General features: G+C 36.1%; 2 protein-coding genes and 1 long non-coding RNA gene across 3 annotated transcripts; 1 reads left to right on the plus strand and 2 right to left on the minus strand.

Moving 5' to 3' along the window:
• Positions 1-3,611: 3,611 nt before the first annotated feature.
• On the minus strand, positions 3,612-6,246 carry LOC144544685 (uncharacterized). Its single transcript, XR_013508302.1, has 3 exons — positions 5,775-6,246; positions 4,776-4,856; positions 3,612-3,707 (listed from the first exon to the last, which is right to left on the minus strand). It is a non-coding gene; the product is annotated as an uncharacterized LOC144544685 (long non-coding RNA).
• Positions 6,247-8,826: 2,580 nt separating this feature from the next.
• LOC144544306 (uncharacterized) lies at positions 8,827-11,141 on the plus strand. Its single transcript, XM_078292767.1, has 5 exons — positions 8,827-9,056; positions 9,301-9,360; positions 9,873-9,953; positions 10,431-10,606; positions 10,818-11,141. The coding sequence occupies exons 1-5, from the start codon at positions 9,038-9,040 to the stop codon at positions 10,914-10,916; spliced, it is 435 nt and encodes a 144-aa protein (XP_078148893.1). The 5' UTR covers positions 8,827-9,037; the 3' UTR covers positions 10,917-11,141.
• Positions 11,142-12,817: 1,676 nt separating this feature from the next.
• On the minus strand, positions 12,818-15,956 carry LOC144544325 (pentatricopeptide repeat-containing protein At1g18900-like). The gene is made up of 2 exons (XM_078292799.1): positions 15,791-15,956; positions 12,818-15,384 (listed from the first exon to the last, which is right to left on the minus strand). Exon 2 carries the CDS (start codon positions 15,379-15,381, stop codon positions 12,919-12,921), a length of 2,463 nt encoding a protein of 820 aa, XP_078148925.1. The 5' UTR covers positions 15,382-15,384; positions 15,791-15,956; the 3' UTR covers positions 12,818-12,918.
• Positions 15,957-21,681: the final 5,725 nt, after the last annotated feature.

Consider the following 21,681-nt stretch of genomic DNA (forward strand, 5'->3'; position numbering starts at 1 on the left):
GTTGTTGAAGAGATTGCCTCATTTGATCTTGATTTTGTTGAATCGGGTTGCTCTGACCCGCTACATATTTTTCTTCATAAACTTCCCTTAAAATAGAGGCATCAATTTGCTCCCCCTCAAGGTTAGCATTATTGTTTTCTTTATGTTCACACAATTACTAACGTACCAATTTTTATTTTCCATGACCTTCGTATTTTGTATTGGTATTTCTTCTATTTGGTCATTTGATAATTGGTATTAGTATTTGTTTTCTAATTGTACATGCTCTTGTACAATTATTTTCATTTGATATTGGTATTTTGTATAATTTGAGGTATTATAGACACACCTTGGTCATCCACCCCATATTTTGGTTATTGATCAGCCACCTCAATCAGCCACCCATTTTTTGGATTTCTTACTGATTTTTTTGCGGTTTGGCCAGCCACTTGGTTTGTTTTTTTGTTTGTTTGTTTTGGTGTCTGTTTTGGCTCTTGGTACTGTTATAGTGACTTTTTCGGCACTGGTATTGTAAAATAAGTTTTAAATAAATTGTAAAATAAATTGCTTCAAATTCATGCATTAAATTGGAGTTTTAGTAAATTGACAACCTTTTGAAAGGTATTAGTTTTGCAATTTTACAAACTATTTATAATTAATACTATCGTTATAGGAAAATTAGAAGATTTAAATATTTTATCAAAAGGATGTTCAAAAATTTTGTGTTTCTCTCATAATTTGAATTATAATTTTTAAGACTATTATTTTAAATAAAAATAAATAATTAGAACCTGGATATAATAATGTGGTAATATTAAGAACTTCAATTTTTTTTTTAAATATCATGTAGTGTAATTGACTTGCAGAAACATAATTATGTATACCATTCAATATATTAATATATAGCTTTAAAAATGCAGAAAAGTAAGTTTTGAACTTTTATAATTAAAATGTTGAAATTTATGAAGGTTTCCAAAAACTTCATTAATTATATTTTCGGTTTGAAATATGTTTGGGCTCCCATTGTTTCTTTTATTTGGTATTATACTTATTTTTGGTTGGGGCCACAATTTAATTTACTGGTTTGGGCTGATAGTTCTTTTATGATTTGGTTCAAATCCATTTGATCGAAAATAAAAAACTAAATTAACAGAACCTGTTATGGGCCCTATATGTAGCAGCCCATTTAGTTGGGAAAATAATGGAGGTGATGATTTCGAAGCGGGTTGCAGGTCTGCTACTTTCTCCCCCACCCATTGGCTATTGAACCGGCACCATTTTGTGTTTGCTTTGCCCGGTTCAGCAAATCCACTCGGTCCGACAAAAGAGGCAAGTCCATCTCTTCTCTCTCCCTTTCTCCTTTCTTCGCTCCCTTCCTTCTCCGCTGCCTTCCTCTCTTTGGCAGAGGATGGAAATGGAGAAACTAACACCGATCAACCACATGCCCTTCATTTTTGATTTGTGCACTTATCGGTCTCAATTTTGGAGCTAGGGTTTGACGGGAGCAAGGTTTTCTACCGCAAAGGCCTGGGTTTCGTGTCCCTTGCCTCAGCGGACTTACGGGTCACCCATGGCTTTGCGCCGTGGCTCTTCTGGTTGAATCATAGCGGATACGGCTGAGAGATATGGTGGTAGTTCGGTTGTGAGAGGAATTTGTGATCTCACCGCATCAAGCTTGAGTTATGTGAGGTAGGTACACTCTTAACTCTTCCCACCTTTTTTTAAGAGATCCGAAATATTCACTTTTGGTTTTTTTTCTGGTTCTGTTTTTTGTACTTGTTTGTTGATTCTTTGTTTGGAAATTTTTTTTTTTTTTTTACTTTCTAGTATAGCTCAATCTCTGCTGATTCTGGTTTTTCTTTTTGTTTATGGTACTGATAAGAACAGATATCAGTATGAGGGTTTTGGTTTTGCTGGTAAATTTAGTTTCTGGGTTTTTGGGTGACTAACGCTATGCGTGTAGTACTTGGTGGCCTGATTGGCCTTTTGTTGTTGTTTTGATTTTGGATGGCTGGAACAGTGTACTCAGCACTTGCTGGCCTTCTTGGCACTTGGTTTTTTAACTGGATTCTACATCCACTCTAACCCAATAATCAATACCAAGAAACTGTATTATGCTTTCTCAGCGGCTGGGATTTTGTTTGTTTGGATGGCCTTTACGGCTCTTGGGTTTCTCAAGTACCGACTAGCTTTGCTAGTTTGGGTGGTACTTGGCTGTTTTTCTCAAGCACCGACTAGCTTTGCTAGTTTGGGTGGTACTTGGCTGTTTTTCTCAAGTACCGACTAGATTGACTAGTTTGGGTGGTACTTGGCTGGTTTCTCAAGTATCGACTAGCTTCGCTAGTTTAGGTGGTACTTGGCTGTTTTTCTCAAGTACCGACTAGATTGACTAGTTTGGGTGGTACTTGGCTGGTTTCTCAAGTACCGACTAGCTTCGCTAGTTTGGGTGGTACTTGGCTGTTTTTTTTTATGGTATTTCATTGATTTTGTTGGTTAGAACAAAAAAGGAAAAAATTACTTATCTTCCTTTTTTTTTTTTTCGTTTTACCTTGATTGAGGGTTGAGACCCATTTTCTTGCCTTTTGTACCAGATTGGTGTTGTATTGCGGGTTTGAATTTTCTCCCTCTCGTTTGCACTTCACCTTTCTTCTCTGGCTCTTGCTCTCTGTCACTGGGCTTCTCCCATATAGAGGCGAGGCTAAGATTTGAAGTCTTGAGATCAACCTTTCTTTCTTTTCTTAATTTCTTTGATTTTATGGCTGAAAGCCTTCTTCAGCTCGGGTTAGAGCTGGTTTTATTTTGGCTGCTGCACCAAACCATTTCTCTTTCCCCTTTTTTCTTTTGTGGTTTTCTGTTCAGATCTGAACTTTTGTGGGTTTTTTGTTGGTGCTGCAGTTTTTGTTAACTGCAGTTTTGTTGATTGCGGAATGGATCTGAACTTTGATATATAAGAACAGATATGTTTGAGGGTTTCTGGTATGTGATCAGATTTTCTGATTTTTTTTCTGGTATGATCTGACTCAGTGTTTTGAGCCTTGATGGTGCTGCAGTTCTTCGTTAGCTGCAGTCTTGTAGTTTGTTATTTGCGGAATTGAGACAGAATTAGATATCCCGCTCTGATACCATGTTGAATTTTAGAGAAAAATAGAAAAGAGACAGAGAGAATGGTTTATGGTAAAAATGCATTTTTGTATTGACGTATCTTTTTGTTACAATGATTTATGTAGTATTTATAGCTTACAAGGCTCAACTAGCCGTTATTGTACCAACGGTATTATCTCTATTTACTGTACCAACAGTACTATTCATCTACTTTATATCTATTTCTAAAGATAATAAAAAGAACAAATATTTTATCCTTGATTGATCCTAGACCGCTTGATTGATGATGAACGACTAAGATCAATCTTCCAATTCTTTATTATTTTCAACAATTGTTCTCTAGTGCGGCCAACTATTTATTGTTGTTCAAAATATTATTCATCGTTACTTGTTTTTGTTTTTAATTTTTTTAATCAAATATTGTATTCAATTTAACACACAAACGAAGTAACTTCCTCAGAAAACTTTTGTGGTTTGAAAAAGAATAATACAATATGTCACACCCCAAATCCCCGGGGTCTGACAGCCTGCCGCGTGTATCTATCAGGTGTCGCATATACACGCAAGGCAGTGGATCTTTTATATGCATTACCAATATCCTCATTCGCTGCATCCGTAAAATAAACCTGAAAATAATCGGGAGGGTGGGGGGGTGAGAATAAATCCTCAGTGCGAAAATTTGCCACAGTTTGAATTATTGGACTTGCAATCAAACTCTATATTCAAAAATGAAACCCAAACCAATAACAGTTCAAACAGATATATATTCGTAAACATAAATAACAGAATGCCAATGCACGACAACAGTTAAATCAACCTGCAACACAGTTTACGGAATTTCCAAGATGAATTTCAAACACAACATATATTCTGGCTTAACTCGATTCCTAACTCAGTTCAATTGGGCTTGTAGCAATTACAAATGTTCTCTCGAGCTGAACCGTTATCAAACCCACATCTGTAGGGTTACAGACGCCTACAGATGGCCAACCAAGCTGGACCCTTTATCAGACACCCATCTGCAATTGCTGTTTGGCTTAACCATTTCCTAAGGTCCGGTTACAAGTCACCAATACAGGTCAACTTGACACAAATGCAATCACACGGAATCAAAGTTACCTATACAGGTCAACTTTGCTTAATCTCAACAAATATATTTATCAAAGCCACACATATAGGTCAGTCTCGCAAAATCATAACAGGTCAACGCATAAGTCAGCAGCGTCACCTTATCCAGCCACCTAAACAGGTCGGTCTGGCAAATTCTAACAGGTCAACGCATAAGTCAGCAGCGTCACCTTATCCAGCCACCTAAACAGGTCGGTATGGCAAATTCTCACAGGTCAACGCATAAGTCAGCAGCGTCACCTTATCCAGCCACCTAAACAGGTCGGCCTGGCAAATTCATAAACACAGGTCAACGGATAGGTCACCGTTACCTTATCCAGCCACCTAAACAGGTCGGTCTGGCAGATTCATTCACATCAAGAACAATTTATAGAACTAATCAAATAATAACCATACCAACATGCCCAGTAATCTTAACCAACCAATTCAAATCATTCTCAGTTATGCAAGAATCAATCTACAGCATGAATTCCAAAATATGCAACAATTAATCATTCAACATGACAAACGAATAAACAGTTTAATTCCTGAAAATAAAGTATCAGACAAGTCCAAGAATCCCGCACCTTAGTATGACGAGCGTACAGCTTAATTACGGATCGGCGTCTCGAATTATCTCGCGATATCTGGCTCGACTGAGCCTACACCTATATTATACGATTACTTGGTTTAGTTCGGTTACATTCTCAAACTTAAATTCCGAAAGCCGTATTTTAATTCGTCAATTCTTTTATACCTTTTGGCTCATTTATAATCATTTTAATTCAATTCAATTTAATTAAAAGCCCATAATTTAGCAAGGGTTTAAGCCGCTAATTAACAATTCACAATTTACTCCAAGTCCATTATTTTAATTCTCAAAGCCGAAATCCAATTTTATTTACACATACACATCATGTCATATTCATTTCAATATTTCAAGAATTATGAAATTACAAGCCCAATTCACCTTATTTATCCAATTAAACACTCGAAGGCCCAATTTACTCAATTATTTCACTTTGGCCCATTTACGGATCAATTATTTATTTCCAATTCAATTTAATTAAAGACCCATAATTTAGTAAAGGTTTAAGCCTCCTATTTAAAATTTACAATTCATTTCAATTCGATTCAAGTATATCCCAACCGCAAGGTCATGGCTATCATTCATATAAATTCACATCTTTTTCATATTGGTCCTCAATTAATATAGTTTCACACAATGGTGTCTACTTTGCAATTCAACCATTTTTATTCCTCTTTATACCTTCCTGACCATAATCTTATTTCAAGTGCCAAATCAAGGTCCAATTCATAAATCATATACATAGCCAGCCACCATTTCCAACAAATAAATTTCTTACATTTTAGCTCCTTTAATTCATACAAATCACAATGGCTATACCTTTTACATTTCCGACCCTTAATAAAAATCATTTGCAACATAGCCCCTTATACTTAATTTATTCTAACAATTCGATCGAGTCGGGAAAATCAACAACCCGTACTTGATAATTAATAAATCACTTCCTACGACATTATTCAATTCATCAAAACACAAATCAAGAATTTTAGAAATTAACCGAAGGAGAAAATGTCGAAAGAAATTGATCGGGTCCGAGGGTTTCGTCTCGCCTTGCGGCCACCTCACTCGAGCACAAGCAAGCACCATAGCACCAAGGCAGCACCAATCAAACACCGGCACGGCTCAGCACCATAACCCTAATTTCTAGGGTTTCTCGAAAGCTCGCAAAAATCAGCGGCAATTGTGAAGAATCCGAAATATTTGTTACACGGGTCAGAGAGAGAGGGGAGAGAAGGATTTTCTGGTGGGGCCGCGGGTCAGCGGGTCTTTGCGGGTTAGGGTTGTGACGGGTGGGGAAGAGAGGCGGGAAAAGAGAGAGAGAGGGGGCGGGCTGGTCTGGCGGGTTGGACCGAGAAGAGGGCGTAGGGCGGCGGCGGCGCTGCTGGCCGTGGCAGCGGCGGAAGAGGGAGGGGGCGGGGCCCCTTGGTTTGGCGTAGAAGAGAAACAGAGGGGGGGGGAATGGGGGTCTGTTCTGTGTCACGTAGAGGGAGGGAGAGAAAGAGAGAAAGGAAATTAAATGGGCTGCTTTGAGATCCGTGCTGGATCAGATGAGTGGTTGATATCATTCAACACTTTAAATTATAACATTTAAGATCCGTGTTGAGATAGATCTAAGGGTTCACAAAATTCTGAAATTCAAGTATAGTCTCATTTAATTGATTTATGGTCCGTTTCTTTTATAAATTCGAATCGAATTTTCGTAAAACTTTACGATTAAATTCGTATGTATATTTCGGGCCTTTATTTGTCAATTTAAAATCTAAATAATTCGTTATCAAACAATATATATATATATATATCAAATCAAATCCTAAAATTCATAATTGAATGAAATTCGTAAGTTTTATATTAATCTTATTGGTACAATAATTTTGTATATTTATTCTCCTAATTAGAACTCAATACAACTATTTATTTTATGTTTTAACCCTCTAAATTTTAATGTACATAATTTTATGATTCATTTATTTTTCAAAATTTTAGTTTCGTTTTAGTTAATTAACTTTCTATTTAAGCCAAAAGATTGATTTATCAATTTAATCAAGTTTTAAAATTTCTGAATGTAACACAATATGACGCCCCATTACAACATACAAAAATGCTTATCAAAAATGTTTTTTTTTTTTTTTTATAAAGTCAGAGGTTAAATTATCCAACTGCTTTAATATTTATAAGAAATTTTTCATTCAAATTTTGAACCTGCAACTTCCAATACAGAGAGTATTGTCTTTGTTGTCACTAAATTAAAGATTGTTTCTTGCTTATAAAAAATGTTGATTTCTCTCTTTATAGAACGAGGAGGGTTAAAATGCACCATTGGTTTGTGCCCCAACCATACCCCATGTCTATATCTCCGTTTACAAAGTTCAAACAGTCGATTCGAACCGTACATCTTGTTCTACATATTAAAATGTGTTTAGAGACCAAATTTTATATTTTTTGGAATTTTTTTACTATTTTTTAGATAGGTACAAAATCACCGTTTTTGGATGGTCCTTTTGATGTTTCGTTATTTACAAAAACATATAACCAACAATATATTTTGAAAGCGTCCTTTTGATGAATATATTAAATTATGTCATTGTTATAAAAACGGATAACTTTTAAAATAGTGAGGTTACCATAACTAGTTCCCCTTCTCCTTGATAAATGCAGTTCTCAGTGCAAATTGCGTAAAAGCTTAAAACCCCAAGATACGTAAAAGATATCGCTGTTTCTTTTGAATGTCTGAACTTCAGATGTATGGCTCAAGTGAGAGGAGCACCATCCAATTGAAGTATAATGAAAGTAAGTTTCGCATTCACCTGATCAGTAGCGTCACCTTCAAATAAAAGAAAAATGGATACAAATTTGTTGTCATCCTTGGTTTATCTATTAGGATAGAATTCAATTATCCAGTTATATCCGCCAATGGTATGCCAATCCCTCTAGTTAGGGAATACCTGTAAATCTTAAACAGATGTGATATTGTTTCGGTCTCTGTTCGAATTGCTGAGGCTCTCTCCAGATTTTGATTGCTTTATGAATATGAGAGCAGTGTTGTAAATAACGGTATGCAGTCGTCGGACGAATAGAGTACCGTCAAGCGATTAATCGGAAATAATTGGCCGATTAATAGAAAAAATTCATGATGGTTTGATCACAGCTAACAACTAATTTGCCAATTAATCAGCCTAAACGGACGTTTTTTACAACTCAGACTTAGAGTGTATATATAAATTAGATTAGAGATTAAAATTCTGTGAGGTCTACATTAGAATCATTTTCTTGTTATATAGGATTTTGATTTATAGAATAATTAATATTGCCCACTCAAAGGTCACATAGGAAATTGAGACAGCCATGTATTCTATGGAGAAGAGCAATAGATCAATTTTTAAGCTTTATTTTCCAAAGTTTTTCGTTTGTTTACTTTATTTTTTCTAATTTTGCATCCCAATGTATAAGAAAAGGCAAATTGCCATAATTGGGGTATAATTACTTGTTAAATTCAGTCTGAGGTGGAACTCAAGATGCCGCTTTAATAGTCATGCGAATTCTGATTGGACGGTTCAGATTCAAACAAGATAATATGTTACCTTAGGTGATACAAATTCCTATTTAACCAGGGTATCACATCTATCTTGTACCGGTCCCAATAGTACTCGTTTCAAATATATATAGAAAAGATACTCAACCTCCTGGAAACAAGGGCATTACCATCTAGATTTGAACTTGTTATTTCATTAGGACATAAACACGAGATCACTCTTCAGTGAAACTTGGAGGCGTGACCTCTATTTAAATTTGTCATGCGAATTCTAATATTTCTTACATTTCTGTTTTCAAATTTCAATGTCTTTAAATTTGTTTTAATTTTACTTTTATGCTTTAGCAAACTTTTGTAAAATGGACACTGCTGGTGTCGTTTCAATGAAACTTGGAGGCGTGACCTCTATTTTTCTCTCAAAAAAAAAAAAATCTTCAGTCTTCACTCTTTCTATACTGGTCTCCACTCTCCAGTATCCTTTAATTAGCACAGAAACTCGGCCCAAGGCCCAAGTACCTCCGACCGACTTGGAGAAGGGGAAAACTGGAAATTTTGGATAAATATTTAAATACTATGTCTAGAATATTCGCCGAATAACAAGGGCAAAACTGGAAATTGCGCTCGCATTCAGCTTTTAACTCGTCGTCGTACTCTTCTCTACCAGTTTTCCGCAAATCTTTGCTTAGTCGTCTAGGGTTTCATCTTCTCAGCTCTCTCTCTCAGCCGACAACATGGCTCGCCGTAGCTCAGGTAGTTATCTCTTTTCTCCTCTCTTGATCTCAAAATCTCTCTAAAATCACCCCGTTATTTATGTTCATTGTCGATCCCTGCCTCCCTGGTGTGGTGTGCGCATTCTCGTGAGTTGTGTTTTAACTCCGATGCGATGATTTTCTTGGAAGAAGCTCAAAATGTGTATTAAGCTTATTATACTCAGGGTTTGAAGATTTTAGACAATTTCTGAGCTCTATTTTTTTTTTCCCAATTTCTTTTGTAGGAAGGTCAGCACCCCGTCCTGCTCCCCGTGCTGCACCAGCAAGAAATCCACCTCAACCAGGTAATTATTTCTTTTTTTTATTCCTAAATATTCAATCAAAGAGTGATGCTATGGTACTATGCATAGTGCAGATTGGTCTGTACTACATATTGATATTTTCGTTTTCAAAATCGTAACGGTTTCTGGACCGTTCAACATGATCCACATATGAATATGTACTTGCATGCTAAATTTTACATTTTTTAGAATTTTGTACTATTTTTTAGATAGGTAGAAAATCAGTGTTTTTGGATCAAGTGATTTTCAACCCATCTAAAAAAATAGTAATAAAAAATATAAATTTCAGTCAACAAGTACGTATTCTTTTGGAGATCATGTTGAATGGTGAAAGTTAGGACTATCAAAACGAAAGATATAAGTTCATAGTGTGGGCCAATATGCACCATGCATAATACCATAGCCTCACTTTTCAATCAAATGTCAGGTACGCTTTACTAATTATCTGTTTGTAGCTTTGTTGTTTTTGAAGAGGTAGTACATGGGTTTGATCTTTGAGTTTTTCCTTATTGCAGTGCGTCAGAGCCCTCCCCCTGCTCCAGTTCAGAGCCAAGGCGGTGGAATCCTTAGTGGGATTGGATCAACTATTGCTCAAGGTGAGAAGTTTACTACTGAATGAAGTAAACATAACCATCTGAATTATCAAAATATCTCGTATCCCCATCTAAGAGGAAAAGAATGCAGCTGTGGGACTTATAAATGTAGTAAAGGCATTGTATATAGCATTTGTCATTTCTTTTGAGGAAAAATCTTCTTATTCTGTTGAATCATGCATGATATTTTGATGTTTTGTTGGTGCTTAGGTGAAACTGTTTGCATCTATAAAATGCATATGATGGATTTTTTAAAATGTCGTTGAAACACCTATACTGGTGTTCTTTTTCTTTGGTCCTGTACCTATACTAGAGTGTTCTTTGCACATGGTTTAACTTGATGTTGGTTACTGGTAAGCAGAGAGTTTGCATTATAGAGTAAAAACCCTTGTTAAGAATACAAAAAAGCAAAGAAAAGAATTCTCCGTGCAGTGAGATCTGAGTTGTAAAGATATTTTTCTTTACTGTATAATATTCTAGGTGTGGCTTTCGGTACTGGTAGTGCCATTGCTCACAGGGCTGTTGATGCTGTCGTGGGCCCACGTACTGTTCAGCATGAACACGTGTCAGCTGAGGCTCCCGCTGCTGCAAGCCCGTCAATGAATAACACAATGGGTAATGATGCTTGCGGGATCCACTCGAAGGCCTTTCAAGATGTATGGCACTTTTCTTCTTCTTTGGGTTCTATAATGATTGATTTTTGAGCTCCTAAATACCAGTACTGAACTTGACCTGTTTGTGCCAGCCAAGTACACCAAATGTCTAGTATGGTAATACAGAAGAAAATAACCTTAAAAGAATATATGAAAAAGAAGCCTGTTCTATTACTTGTATGGTTAATAGAAAGTAATTGTTTGGTTGTTGCAGTGTGTCAATAACTTTGGGAGCGACATCAGCAGGTGTCAGTTCTATTTGGACATGCTGAATGAATGCCGCCGTGGGTCTGGTTCTACATTGAGTGCATGAATTTAATGCCTCTATCTTTAATTTAGCTTTATAATTTTTGAATAATTGAATCTCTGGGGTGCCATTATTTGGCTATTGTCTTGAAAGTTACAAACTGTTATATTTTGTTGCGACAGCTTGTGGACTTTGTTTTGTTTCTGCTGGACACTTTGAGAAATCTCCATGTGTCTGATACTTAGACGACGCTTTGATTATTTCTATTACTGTTTCATTTTATTTGAGTAATGTGCTTTCCTTCTTTTGCCTTAAATTCACATTTGAACTATTAGCTGCAATTTGTCAGTCTTTGGGATTGCCTAAAATTGTCTCGCAGTCGCATGGGCACAGAAACTATATAAGAGAACTTGAATCTAGGCACGTAGCTGGTGTCTGACATGGCAAAGATATGACAAAATTGGTAGGTTCTGGTCCTTTCTAGTTGCTGGACGTGACTCCGAAAATCAATTATAAAATTAAGGACCAAGGGGCAAATGGTGCGCGAATTATGAATTGTTTCTTCGACTATTATTTTGAAGTTAATACTGCGATATTAAGTTGGGTTGAACTGGACATATTATTTTAATAGATAATTAATCAAAAGAAAAGAAAAAACATATTCCTTTCTCTCTCGACTCCTATCAATTCTTAAGGGCATCTGTCAGAGGTGATGGTGAGTGAAATTTACTGGCAGTTACGCATCTGAGAATCAAATTCATGGATAAGGATAATAATTGAGGTTTTTATTCAAAGGCATTGGTTGTCACGGACAGTAGCCATTGGAAAAAAAAAAACAGAGAAGCGAATAATGCTACGAAACTGCTCATGTCTTACTGGAAACATTCAACAGAAAAGACCTACTACTGAGTGCTAATATCTAATCGTAACGGTATGCCTGAAGAGCCGTATTATTAATTAATATCCACCAGAAAAATAACAAATTACAAAAGTATCCAGTATTTTTTAGTATTTTTAAAACTCCATAACTTCATGGCGGCTCAATTCTATTTCTGACCATCTGAACTTCGGCTGGTCAGAAAGGGAACTGAACCGCTAGAAGTTTGGGTGGCCCAGGATTTCCTATATACATTTTTTTGATTTGACACCACGTGACAGAGCCGAAACTATGATTCCCTTTTATTAATTTTTGAAAATAAATAAGACAACTTACAATTTGAATATATTAGAAGAAACATTAAACAAAATAGATGAAATATCTTATAATTTAGATATATTAGAAGTACTACGAAATATTATTCAGACAAAATTTTTTGCAACTGTAAAAAAATTAAAACATTTCTTTGTATGTTACTAGAAAAAATAATAATTATTTGAATATGAATTATTAATTCTGATTCAAAAATCACTTCTTGATAAATAAAAAATTTATTGTAGTCCTAGAAAATTCAAATTATAAGATCAAATACACTTAAAATCCGTCTCTATCTGCAAAATTCTGAAAAAGTAAATTCTGAAAATTCAAGTGCCTGTCGTGTTTCATGCCTCGATCACACCTTTGTTTTTTACATGTTGAAAAACAAAATAAAAACTATTCCATGTCCGTTGGCATTTACGAATTCCTTGATACCGATCCAAATAAGAGTTAATTTTAAGCACATATACATTAGAGTTAATTTTGTTATTTGAGTTTTAAAAAACTTCTGTTACTAATAATTTAGAACGGAAAGGCATGATGGACATGAAAAATAAAGATATTAGAACCCTCATTATAAATATACATTCAATAACTGTCTACATCTGTGACTGATTAACTCTCAAAAGACCCAGAGCCACAAGGCAAATTTAAGCCGATCAGAACAATTAGGAAGGCAAATGATTACAACAAATGGATCTACACTTAACCTCTGTCTAAATCCAAAAGAGATATAAATAAATAAGGAGGAATATGCTATTATCACAAAAAATGTTCTAGAAAATGCATAATATTGCAGATGCACGCCAGTTGCATAGTCACCAAAATTGCATCTGCGCAGGTTATAAATCTCCTAATTAAATCATTGACCTACTACAACAAATGCATCCGGTCAACAAATGCATTCTGCAGCCACCTATTAAGTGGCTCCCCACATCCCACAAAACAACCCGAATTACTATTAGCAGGAAGCAACGGGAATGCAAAGAGATTCAATAAATTCTCAATAGATTGCCTAACCAATGATGCCCCAGTGATGCGGCTCCTCCTGCCCCACCCCGTGACAATATCAATTCTCTGGGGTCCAGTGCCAGAGACCAACAATTGCCTCCGAAACCATGCCAGAGTTCTTGACATGGCGGTCACAGCTGTCCCTTCTGACATCAAATGTAGGTTGATTAACCAATAGGATGAATTCTTCTCCTTGACTGAATCAGGGTAAACATTTCTCTGAGCCACCACCTCCCAAACAAATCCGGCCTCCTCCTTCAGACCAGAGCGGTGAAGGAAATCTATAACTGCATCCACTAAACCCCTCTTGCTTTCTCTATCCTCACTATGCATCAGGTCCAAAAAACGACCTGCGTGGTCCCGAATATTTTGACCACCGGGCTCTGCATCAGGCAAGTAGACTAAAAACATGTGTGCTGGGTGGCCCGTAACAGCCATCAACTCGCAACAAACACCTTTCTGAGGATAATGGGTCTCAGTACAACAGCTGAGCAGTAGCGTGTAGGTTTGTAGAGAGGGAACCAAATCTAAGTTTTGCATATTTTGTAACACACTGTAGGCGTCACCATACCGCTTGGTCCTTAAAAAGGCACTCAGGAGAGAGTTGCATGTAGGCACATTGGGCCTCAATCCCGCACTGAGCATTGATTGGTACCAAAACATGGCCTTGTCTACATTACCCGCTTTGCCCCATAAATCCACCAAGAGACCATACACAGGCTCATCAGGGACCCAATCCTGTTGCATCTCAGTGAAAACCATCTCCGTCTCCTCAAGGTGACCGCATTGTGCTAGAACCTCTATTACTATACTGTAAGTTATCTTATCAGGCCGTATTCCCGCAGATTGCATATCTCTGTACAGCTTAACTACGGTAGTGTAGTTTCTTGCTTTTGCTTGTAGTGCAATCATGGTGTTGTATGTCACTATGTTTGGCACACAACCCTTTTCAACCATCTCATTAAAGAGCTTGTAGGCTGCTGCTAGGCGGCCACCTTTGCCGAGGCAATTCACCATAACACTATAAGTGAAGGTGTCTAGGGAGAGACCCGACTGTTGCATTCTGCGATACAAATCCATTGCTGCTTCTAAATACCCGGCTTTGGCATGTATGTCTATAAGTGTGCAATATGTTACTCGGTCGGGCTCATGGCCCGCTTCTTGCATCTCTTGAAAAACTCTAACAGCCTCGCCCATGTAATTGGCTCGACCATAGGCATGTATCAACCTGTTGTAGGTAACAACTGATGGTTGACATCCATCTCGAACCATTTCTTCTAGAAGATTTCTCATTCCACCCAACTGTTTTGCCTGACCAAGAATGCCGATCATTGTTGTGTAGGTATAGCAGTCGTGTTTGAATCCGGGCTGGCATTTTAACCATTGGAAGAAACCAAGTGCAACAGAGGGATCACGGATTAGCTTCAAAACTTGGTTACCTTGATACGCATCGAGCTTACACTGGATAGAATCCAGGGCCCGCTCTGCCACTGGGCCCCACTTAAGTTGCTGTAGTGTGTGGTAGTACTGCTCAACTACTCGCACCGAGTTCATGGACCGAACATTGTTGTTCCGTACTGTGCCTCCAGCATGGGGTTTCATTGTTCCATATTGCCGAGATTTGTTAAACGAGCCAGCACCAAAAGCGCCCTGGGAAGCCACTTTTTTGGATGTCAACTCAACTGGAGTTTTACCTGAACTAAAGGTACCAGAGGGCAAATTCTCTCTGGGTTGATGATCACGCACTTCATTTCTAGCTTCTACATGTGGTTTCAGAGGCCGAATAGCCGGAGATTCGACCACACTCTGACGGGTCTTTGAAAGGCCTTTTGAAGCAGTTGTCTTATTTCTTGAGGTCCCACCACCAGAAGACAACTTATTACTATCAGAGAAACTCTGAGAAGAAGAGACTGAGCTACTTTGTTCTGGCACATTTTCAATTTTTCTAGAACCAATTAGCTCAGAGGAGCCACCTGAACTTGTGACAGACGACCTTACATAGTAATTAGCAGTATGCTTAGGAGGGTTTGAGTAATTGGTAGAGTTGATTTTGCTATTTAAGGTGTCAGAGGGACCGGCAGCATGCTGGGAAGGAGCAGATGTATAATTTTTTGATGGTGCTGTAGAAGTATGTCTTGGTTTTGTATGATTGATAGGCTTAGAGGAAGTGGCAGTGGCAGGGGTAATTTGTCTCTTTGAAATAGAAGAATCATCTTCAGAGCAGGCGGTGCACGAGGGAACATCTGCACTGCCGCACGGGGACCCACTCAGGTAGAACGACCTGGCACACTGTGTGAGAGTTCCAAGTTGCTTTGCACGAAGCATTTTCTACAATTAAAATAGCAAACAATTGGTCATGTATTTGCCATAGTAGCCTGATCAGTTGCTGGGTCTTCAGTGAGGGAGATATGATATTAAATATACAAAATTCCTACACAAAATACAATGTAAGCTTGCTGCCTTGCTTAAAGTTTAAGGCTTTCAGAAATTTAAGCCCCAATCCAAATTAATTCGTAGGAAGAAAAAAAAATCAGGTTACAAGTTTATACAGAAGGACATAGGAAGGAACTCAAATTGAACCACCACTCGATCCAATTCAAAAACGAATTCAAATATTAGGCCTTTCCTTTTACTTCCAAAAATAAACTAAAACGATACATATCTGTTCTAATTTCAACCTAAAAAGAAAAAAAACCCTAAATCGTGGTTCCAGAGAGAGAGAAAGAGAGAGTACCGCCGGAGTGGAGAAGAGGTAGCGGTGAGGTCACCAGTCGCACTCCCGCTGCTGCCGCCGCCGATCGAGAGAAAAAAGGAGGCAGCAGTAAGGTGGAAGAGGTGAGGGGTTTGAAAACTACGCGTTCGTGTTTTAAAATAAACAAAACATTGAACGAGTGTTTCTAACTTTCTATGCCACACTACGCCCCCAGGAAGTTTGAGTGCGTATCCTCTGGAATATCTCAACTTTTGCATGACCGACGTGTCCGGTGCCTATTCGAGGGTGATGTAGGGGGTCAGCATTATGTGTGCATTGAGATTCGTGCAGAGAGTATTTAAACGGTTAGGATTTCCATAAAGTCACGCAAAGTTTGAGTTATTTCAGAGGAAGTTTGATGTTTCTCTTTGTAGCGGTGCGGCAAAGTTCTCTGTTACAAAACTCTGAAATTGAGGCTGTGACAGATCACCTACTGATGGGTCCCATGGGATCTTTCTTTTCATGGCGAAGCTTTATGGTGCTGGTAGGACCTACGGGTCAGTAATTGTAACGAGTCATGCTACAAGTAACCTATAACTGAGAATTCTGAGGTTTATTATTTCAGAAACTTGACGTGGGATCTCCAGTGATCACTTGAACGGTAGCGGTCTCGTGGCGTCTGTGTCTCCAGAGCCTTCTTTTATAAGTAATTTTTGGTTCGTAAAAAGTTTACACTGATGTTAAAAGGCCAACTTATTATATCAAAAACCTAACAAAAAATTTAATTTATTTTCTCGCCTTTGCCTTTTTTTCTTCGTCTTTTACGAATTTCCTTGTAATTACTTCTTTTTTTTTCTATTTCATCATATTTTTTTCGTTAGATTTCATATTTCAACGTAAAATATAAAATTTTCGCCCCTGAATTTTTTTCTCATTCTTTTTTACTGCAAATTTTGCAAATAAATTTAAAAAGTAATATATACTAGAGATTTTCTTTTTTTCCTTTTTATAGACTGCCTACGATGAAATAATATAAAAGAGCCAGTCCATGTCAAAGAAAAGATCAATTAAACTCAGTAATATTTATTAATTTCTTGTTAGACTATTTAGTAAAATTAAAAATAATTTTCTTAATTATTGGTGTTATATTTAAATGGAGTGTTGACCAAGATTAAATGAAACTTGAAGAGGGGACCAACTTGCGTAGGCGCCGACGAGGCGTGTTGCGAATCCACAAACAGAATATGGCGAGATTCTGCCTTGTCTTTCAAGCATGTGATATAAAATATAAGACCTATTCTTTTGCATCCCTTTGTGTAGCGAGCTGTTGCTTGAGACTACTCGTTCAGCGAGCATGTGATATAAAATAAATTATTTGAATTTGGTTCGGTGAAGTAAAAAATTTCTGATTCGAAAATAATTCGGATATAATTCGGGAATGATTCAAATCATAAATATCAGTCCTATAAAAAAGCAAAAAAAAACAAACTAAATAAACAAAACAAAAATGTTCTTGGGAAAAATTCGTAAAAGTCGCAAATTATTCGGTTTTATTTTAGTCAAAGTTCGATAAACTAAATAATTCGGCATCACAAAAAAAAAAACAAATTATTCAGATTTAATTTACGAATCTTGTGACTATGCTCGATAGTCATGCAAAGGACTTGCTTTTGATTTTAAATATAGACATCTAATTCTATTTGATAATTAATCATGTAGCTGACTTGATGAAAATTCAGATTTTGGTATGCATTTCTAGATACTTGATTGGAAAATATAATATGTATCGAAATTTCATCTAATGATCGATCTAATTCACAAGATAACATCGTATATATTTAAATTTCACACATCACAATCCACTTATATCACAAATTATGTATCATAATTCATAATTCAAGGAGATGTCCTATGAATAAAGTACCATAACTTATTATATATAGGTACTAAATCCAACATGCTGTAGCGTATATGGTTCTATGGCAACAACATTCCCATCTGACATATCGGACAGTTGGCCACTTAGCTTATTGAATATTAAAAATGATAAATAATGCATTTATTATTATATTTTTGCTGTGCTACAATTTGTTAACAGGGACATATTCAATATTGGGCAAGTCGCCTCCATAATTTTTGAGATCTTAATCATACGTATTTAAGTTTAATTGACCATTTTTTTAGCATGTATTATCTAATTCTATTTCATCATGCATAATATATATATATATATTAGTATCATGCTCGTGCTTTGCAACGGGGACATATTATAAGAAAAAAAATCAATGAAAATAATAATTATCCAAAAATTAAGACACATGTTAATAGAAAATTTATATGATTCTATATTTTTAATTAACTTTAATCGTGATCTCTTATAACAATTTGATGATGTGATGATTCTTTATTTTTAAGTACCAATGATATCAAATAATAGCTTGATTCGAATCTAATATCAAATATCGTACAACAATTCAATATCGACATATAATATGATATCAAAAAACATAAATAAAAACTGTTATCGTGTGTATGTATAAGATACACACACACATATTATAAGAGAAATATTTATTTACGCACACGTTCCAATTTATATTCTTCTTATTTGTTTCTAATTTAGAATATATATAAATATATACACACACACATTGATATATTATATATTGGAAATATATTCTAAATTGCCCAAAGAAAGAAAAAAAAAGAAAATAAAAATTGATTTCCATTGTGATCTGTATAGAAACAAAGAAATAAGAAAATGGAAGATGGAGTCTTCTCAATTGAAGATGATAAATATGGAAACAAAGAAATAAATAAACATAGAAATATATCACTAAATTTCAGAGTCTGTTCAATTTTAATTGTAACGTATCGTGTGGCAGCACATGTGGTGAGTATGTTTTTAACTAAATTTAGACTTCTATACATAAAATAGATACATTTAATCAAAAGAAGACAAATTATGTAATTGGAGGACTAAGATCAAATTTGAAATTTCATCTTTTAATCGTAGCCGTTGGCGGATCGGACACCCAACGTGCTTAATAATAGAATGGAGATATAAATCAATATAATTGTGGTCCAGTGTTATTTTTTTTAACTTAAGAAACCATAAAAAATAAGAAAGTAATATAGCATGATTTTGAGCTCCTCAGTATCCAAATTCCAGTGTAATTGTCACAGTAACAGATCTTCGGCACCGTAACGGTCTCCGTACCTCTTCAGCACCGGAATTGTACCATAGCTTTAGTAGACTAGTTGTCTGGCATGAAACAACTGGGAATTTGTACCTCTCCTACCTTATTGAGTGAGTATCCTCTACGGTATTGCTCAAGAATGTGGCAGATTGTTCTTGCAACATTCTGCTTATGTCACAGTTGAGAAAGGTACAAGAAAGGCGATACAGGAACTGCACAATTTGGCGAACTGGGCTCGAAGAACAGGAACAAGTTTCCGGGGTACAATGGGAGAAGTTTCAGAGTTGAATTTCACCATTCAAGCAACACTCAACCAGGAAGATTTCCAAGTACAATACTGATTCTTTCGGGCCCAGCAAAGGAATTTTACAGCAGTTTACCTGTAAATTAGCTCTGGGCAACAACTAATGCTATAATTGAGTTAGGAGAAAGAAAGTTTTTTTTTACTTTTTATAAGGTCTAGAGATAGCAGTAGGTAATGTAGATAGACTTTAATTTCTCAGTTATTATTATTTTTACCACTGTACTAGAGACAATTTTTCAATTCAATCAAAGCCTAACGGCCTTCAACTCAAAAAAAAAAAAAGATGTTTACGGTGTGGACCTTGCTCTCGTGTATCCTGCCGAACAGCTTTTAATTGAGTTGGTAAAGGTAGATCATGTTTACATTGATAGCTTGTATTTCATATCTTCCTTGCAAGAGTAAACCACATGCATAGGAGCTTTCTCTACTTCATAGGTGCCTACCGTTTTTTTTGCACCGATTTATTTGTGTACTGAAGCAACTGATTTGTACAAAATGTTTATTTATTTTTTATTTTTTAATCGCTATTTGCAATATATATTTTATATTTGCCAAACGAGGCCTCTTTCAATTTTGAGATAAGAGTACTAATAACCATATCTCTTGATGTGTGGTACAGGTTACCTTGCAAGGAACTAAAGGTTAGCCGGCTCTTCAAAATGATTCTAGAAGCAGTAATACAGATTGATAATTTTATCAATAAGGAGACTAGGCATGGTGGGGCCATGGCAATTATTGAAGAAAGGGGGGGGGGTTTTGTAGAGGTGTGGTTTGCAGTGTATCAAAAAGAAAGGGTGATTTTTGTAGATGTGAAATAATATTGGGCCAAGATTGAGGTTTGGCAATTAATTTGTTTGATTTATCAATTAAAGAATTTAATGTTCTAGTTTTTTTTTACCAGTTTGGTCAATAGGTGAATATATTTATTATCCTTGCATCTTTTAAACACATATTTCGATTTGGAGATGGTCAACTGAATTGCATCAAGTCTTTTTTATGCTGCTTTGGAGTATCTATTTTTCTTCAGCGGTTCTTTGCCTCTGTTTTTCTATGACAGTTTGATGAAATATTTCGTTAAATGTATCTTTTTCCAATTTAAATGCTACTGATGGAATTATGTTATAATTTGTCCAATTTTTTTTTCTCTGATTGTGTCTGGTCTTAGCTCAAATATGGTGTCATTTTTTATTTTATTCTATTTTATTGAGAATGAGACTTGCTGATAATTCCTGATGTAAATTATGGCATTGTACTTGTGTGCGTACTGGTGTTGAATGCCTCTTCGGATTGCTGGATTTCTATTTCCTTAATGCATTCTTTTAAGGTTAATTAATTTGCTGCTGCTACTGTTTCTTTTGTTTCCCAAGTGACATTTCTGACCTACTAACAACAGAATTTTCTTGGTATTACTATGGTCTTGCACAATACAAACGAAGGCCACATTGCCTAGAAAATCTTGTTATTGAACTGGTAGAAATGATATCCAGTTTGCTGATACAATCCAGCAAAGGATCACACACCTAATTGCAGATGCACACTTTCCAGGTTGACAGTCAAGTTTTTGCCAGGGAATGCATTAAGCCTTGGAATGGAACTTAATGCTCTTGTTTTGTCTTGATGATTTACATAGTGATGAACTCCAATATTTTTCAAATTTTATTTGTGTAATTTCCTTGTTGAATTAAATCTTATCCGGATGCACTTTATAATTTCCCATAAATCCCAGATAAATATTAAATATTAATTAGGTTCATTGTATCTTGGAATCTGAATGGCAAAGAACCTTAATCGATTCATGCATGTCATCTCAAATTGTCAACCGGATCTGGGAAGATTAAATGTTACAGTCCCCACTCCTCTCTGTCTTTATTAAATTCACACAATGAATCTGAGGAGATTATATTACTTCAATTTACTCAAGAGTTAATTGATCGGAAGACTAAAAGTTACAGTTTGCTTATATAAGCACTATAAAATATTTGTGATACGTATCTAACATCATGTCATCTTTTATGCTCCTCATATTTCACTAATTCCTTTTGTTTTGAGTCATGGATTCTTTCAGTATGGTGACAGCTACAGGAGGTTACCAGTTCAAAATCAATCACTCAAGAACTAAAGACATGGATATTGGTGAGTGCATCACCTCGCCAAAATTTCGAGTTGGTCAACATGATTGGGTTGTTGAGTACTACCCCCAAGGCGATGAGGAAGATTACAATGGCAAATATGTTTCTGTCTTTCTATCGCTTCAAAGAGAATCTATCCATGTTAGAGCATCATTTGAATTTGTTATGCTACACAAGGATGGAAATATTTCACCAACAACTTTGCGCGAGTCACAAAACCACACATTTACATCGCATGAACCCAACTTGGGTTTTTCAGATTTTTTTCGAAGGGAAAAATTGGAGGAAACATACGTCAAA

This window comes from Carex rostrata, chromosome 26, assembly GCF_964058835.1.
Source record: "Carex rostrata chromosome 26, lpCarRost1.2, whole genome shotgun sequence".
NCBI classification, from domain to species: domain Eukaryota; kingdom Viridiplantae; phylum Streptophyta; class Magnoliopsida; order Poales; family Cyperaceae; genus Carex; species Carex rostrata.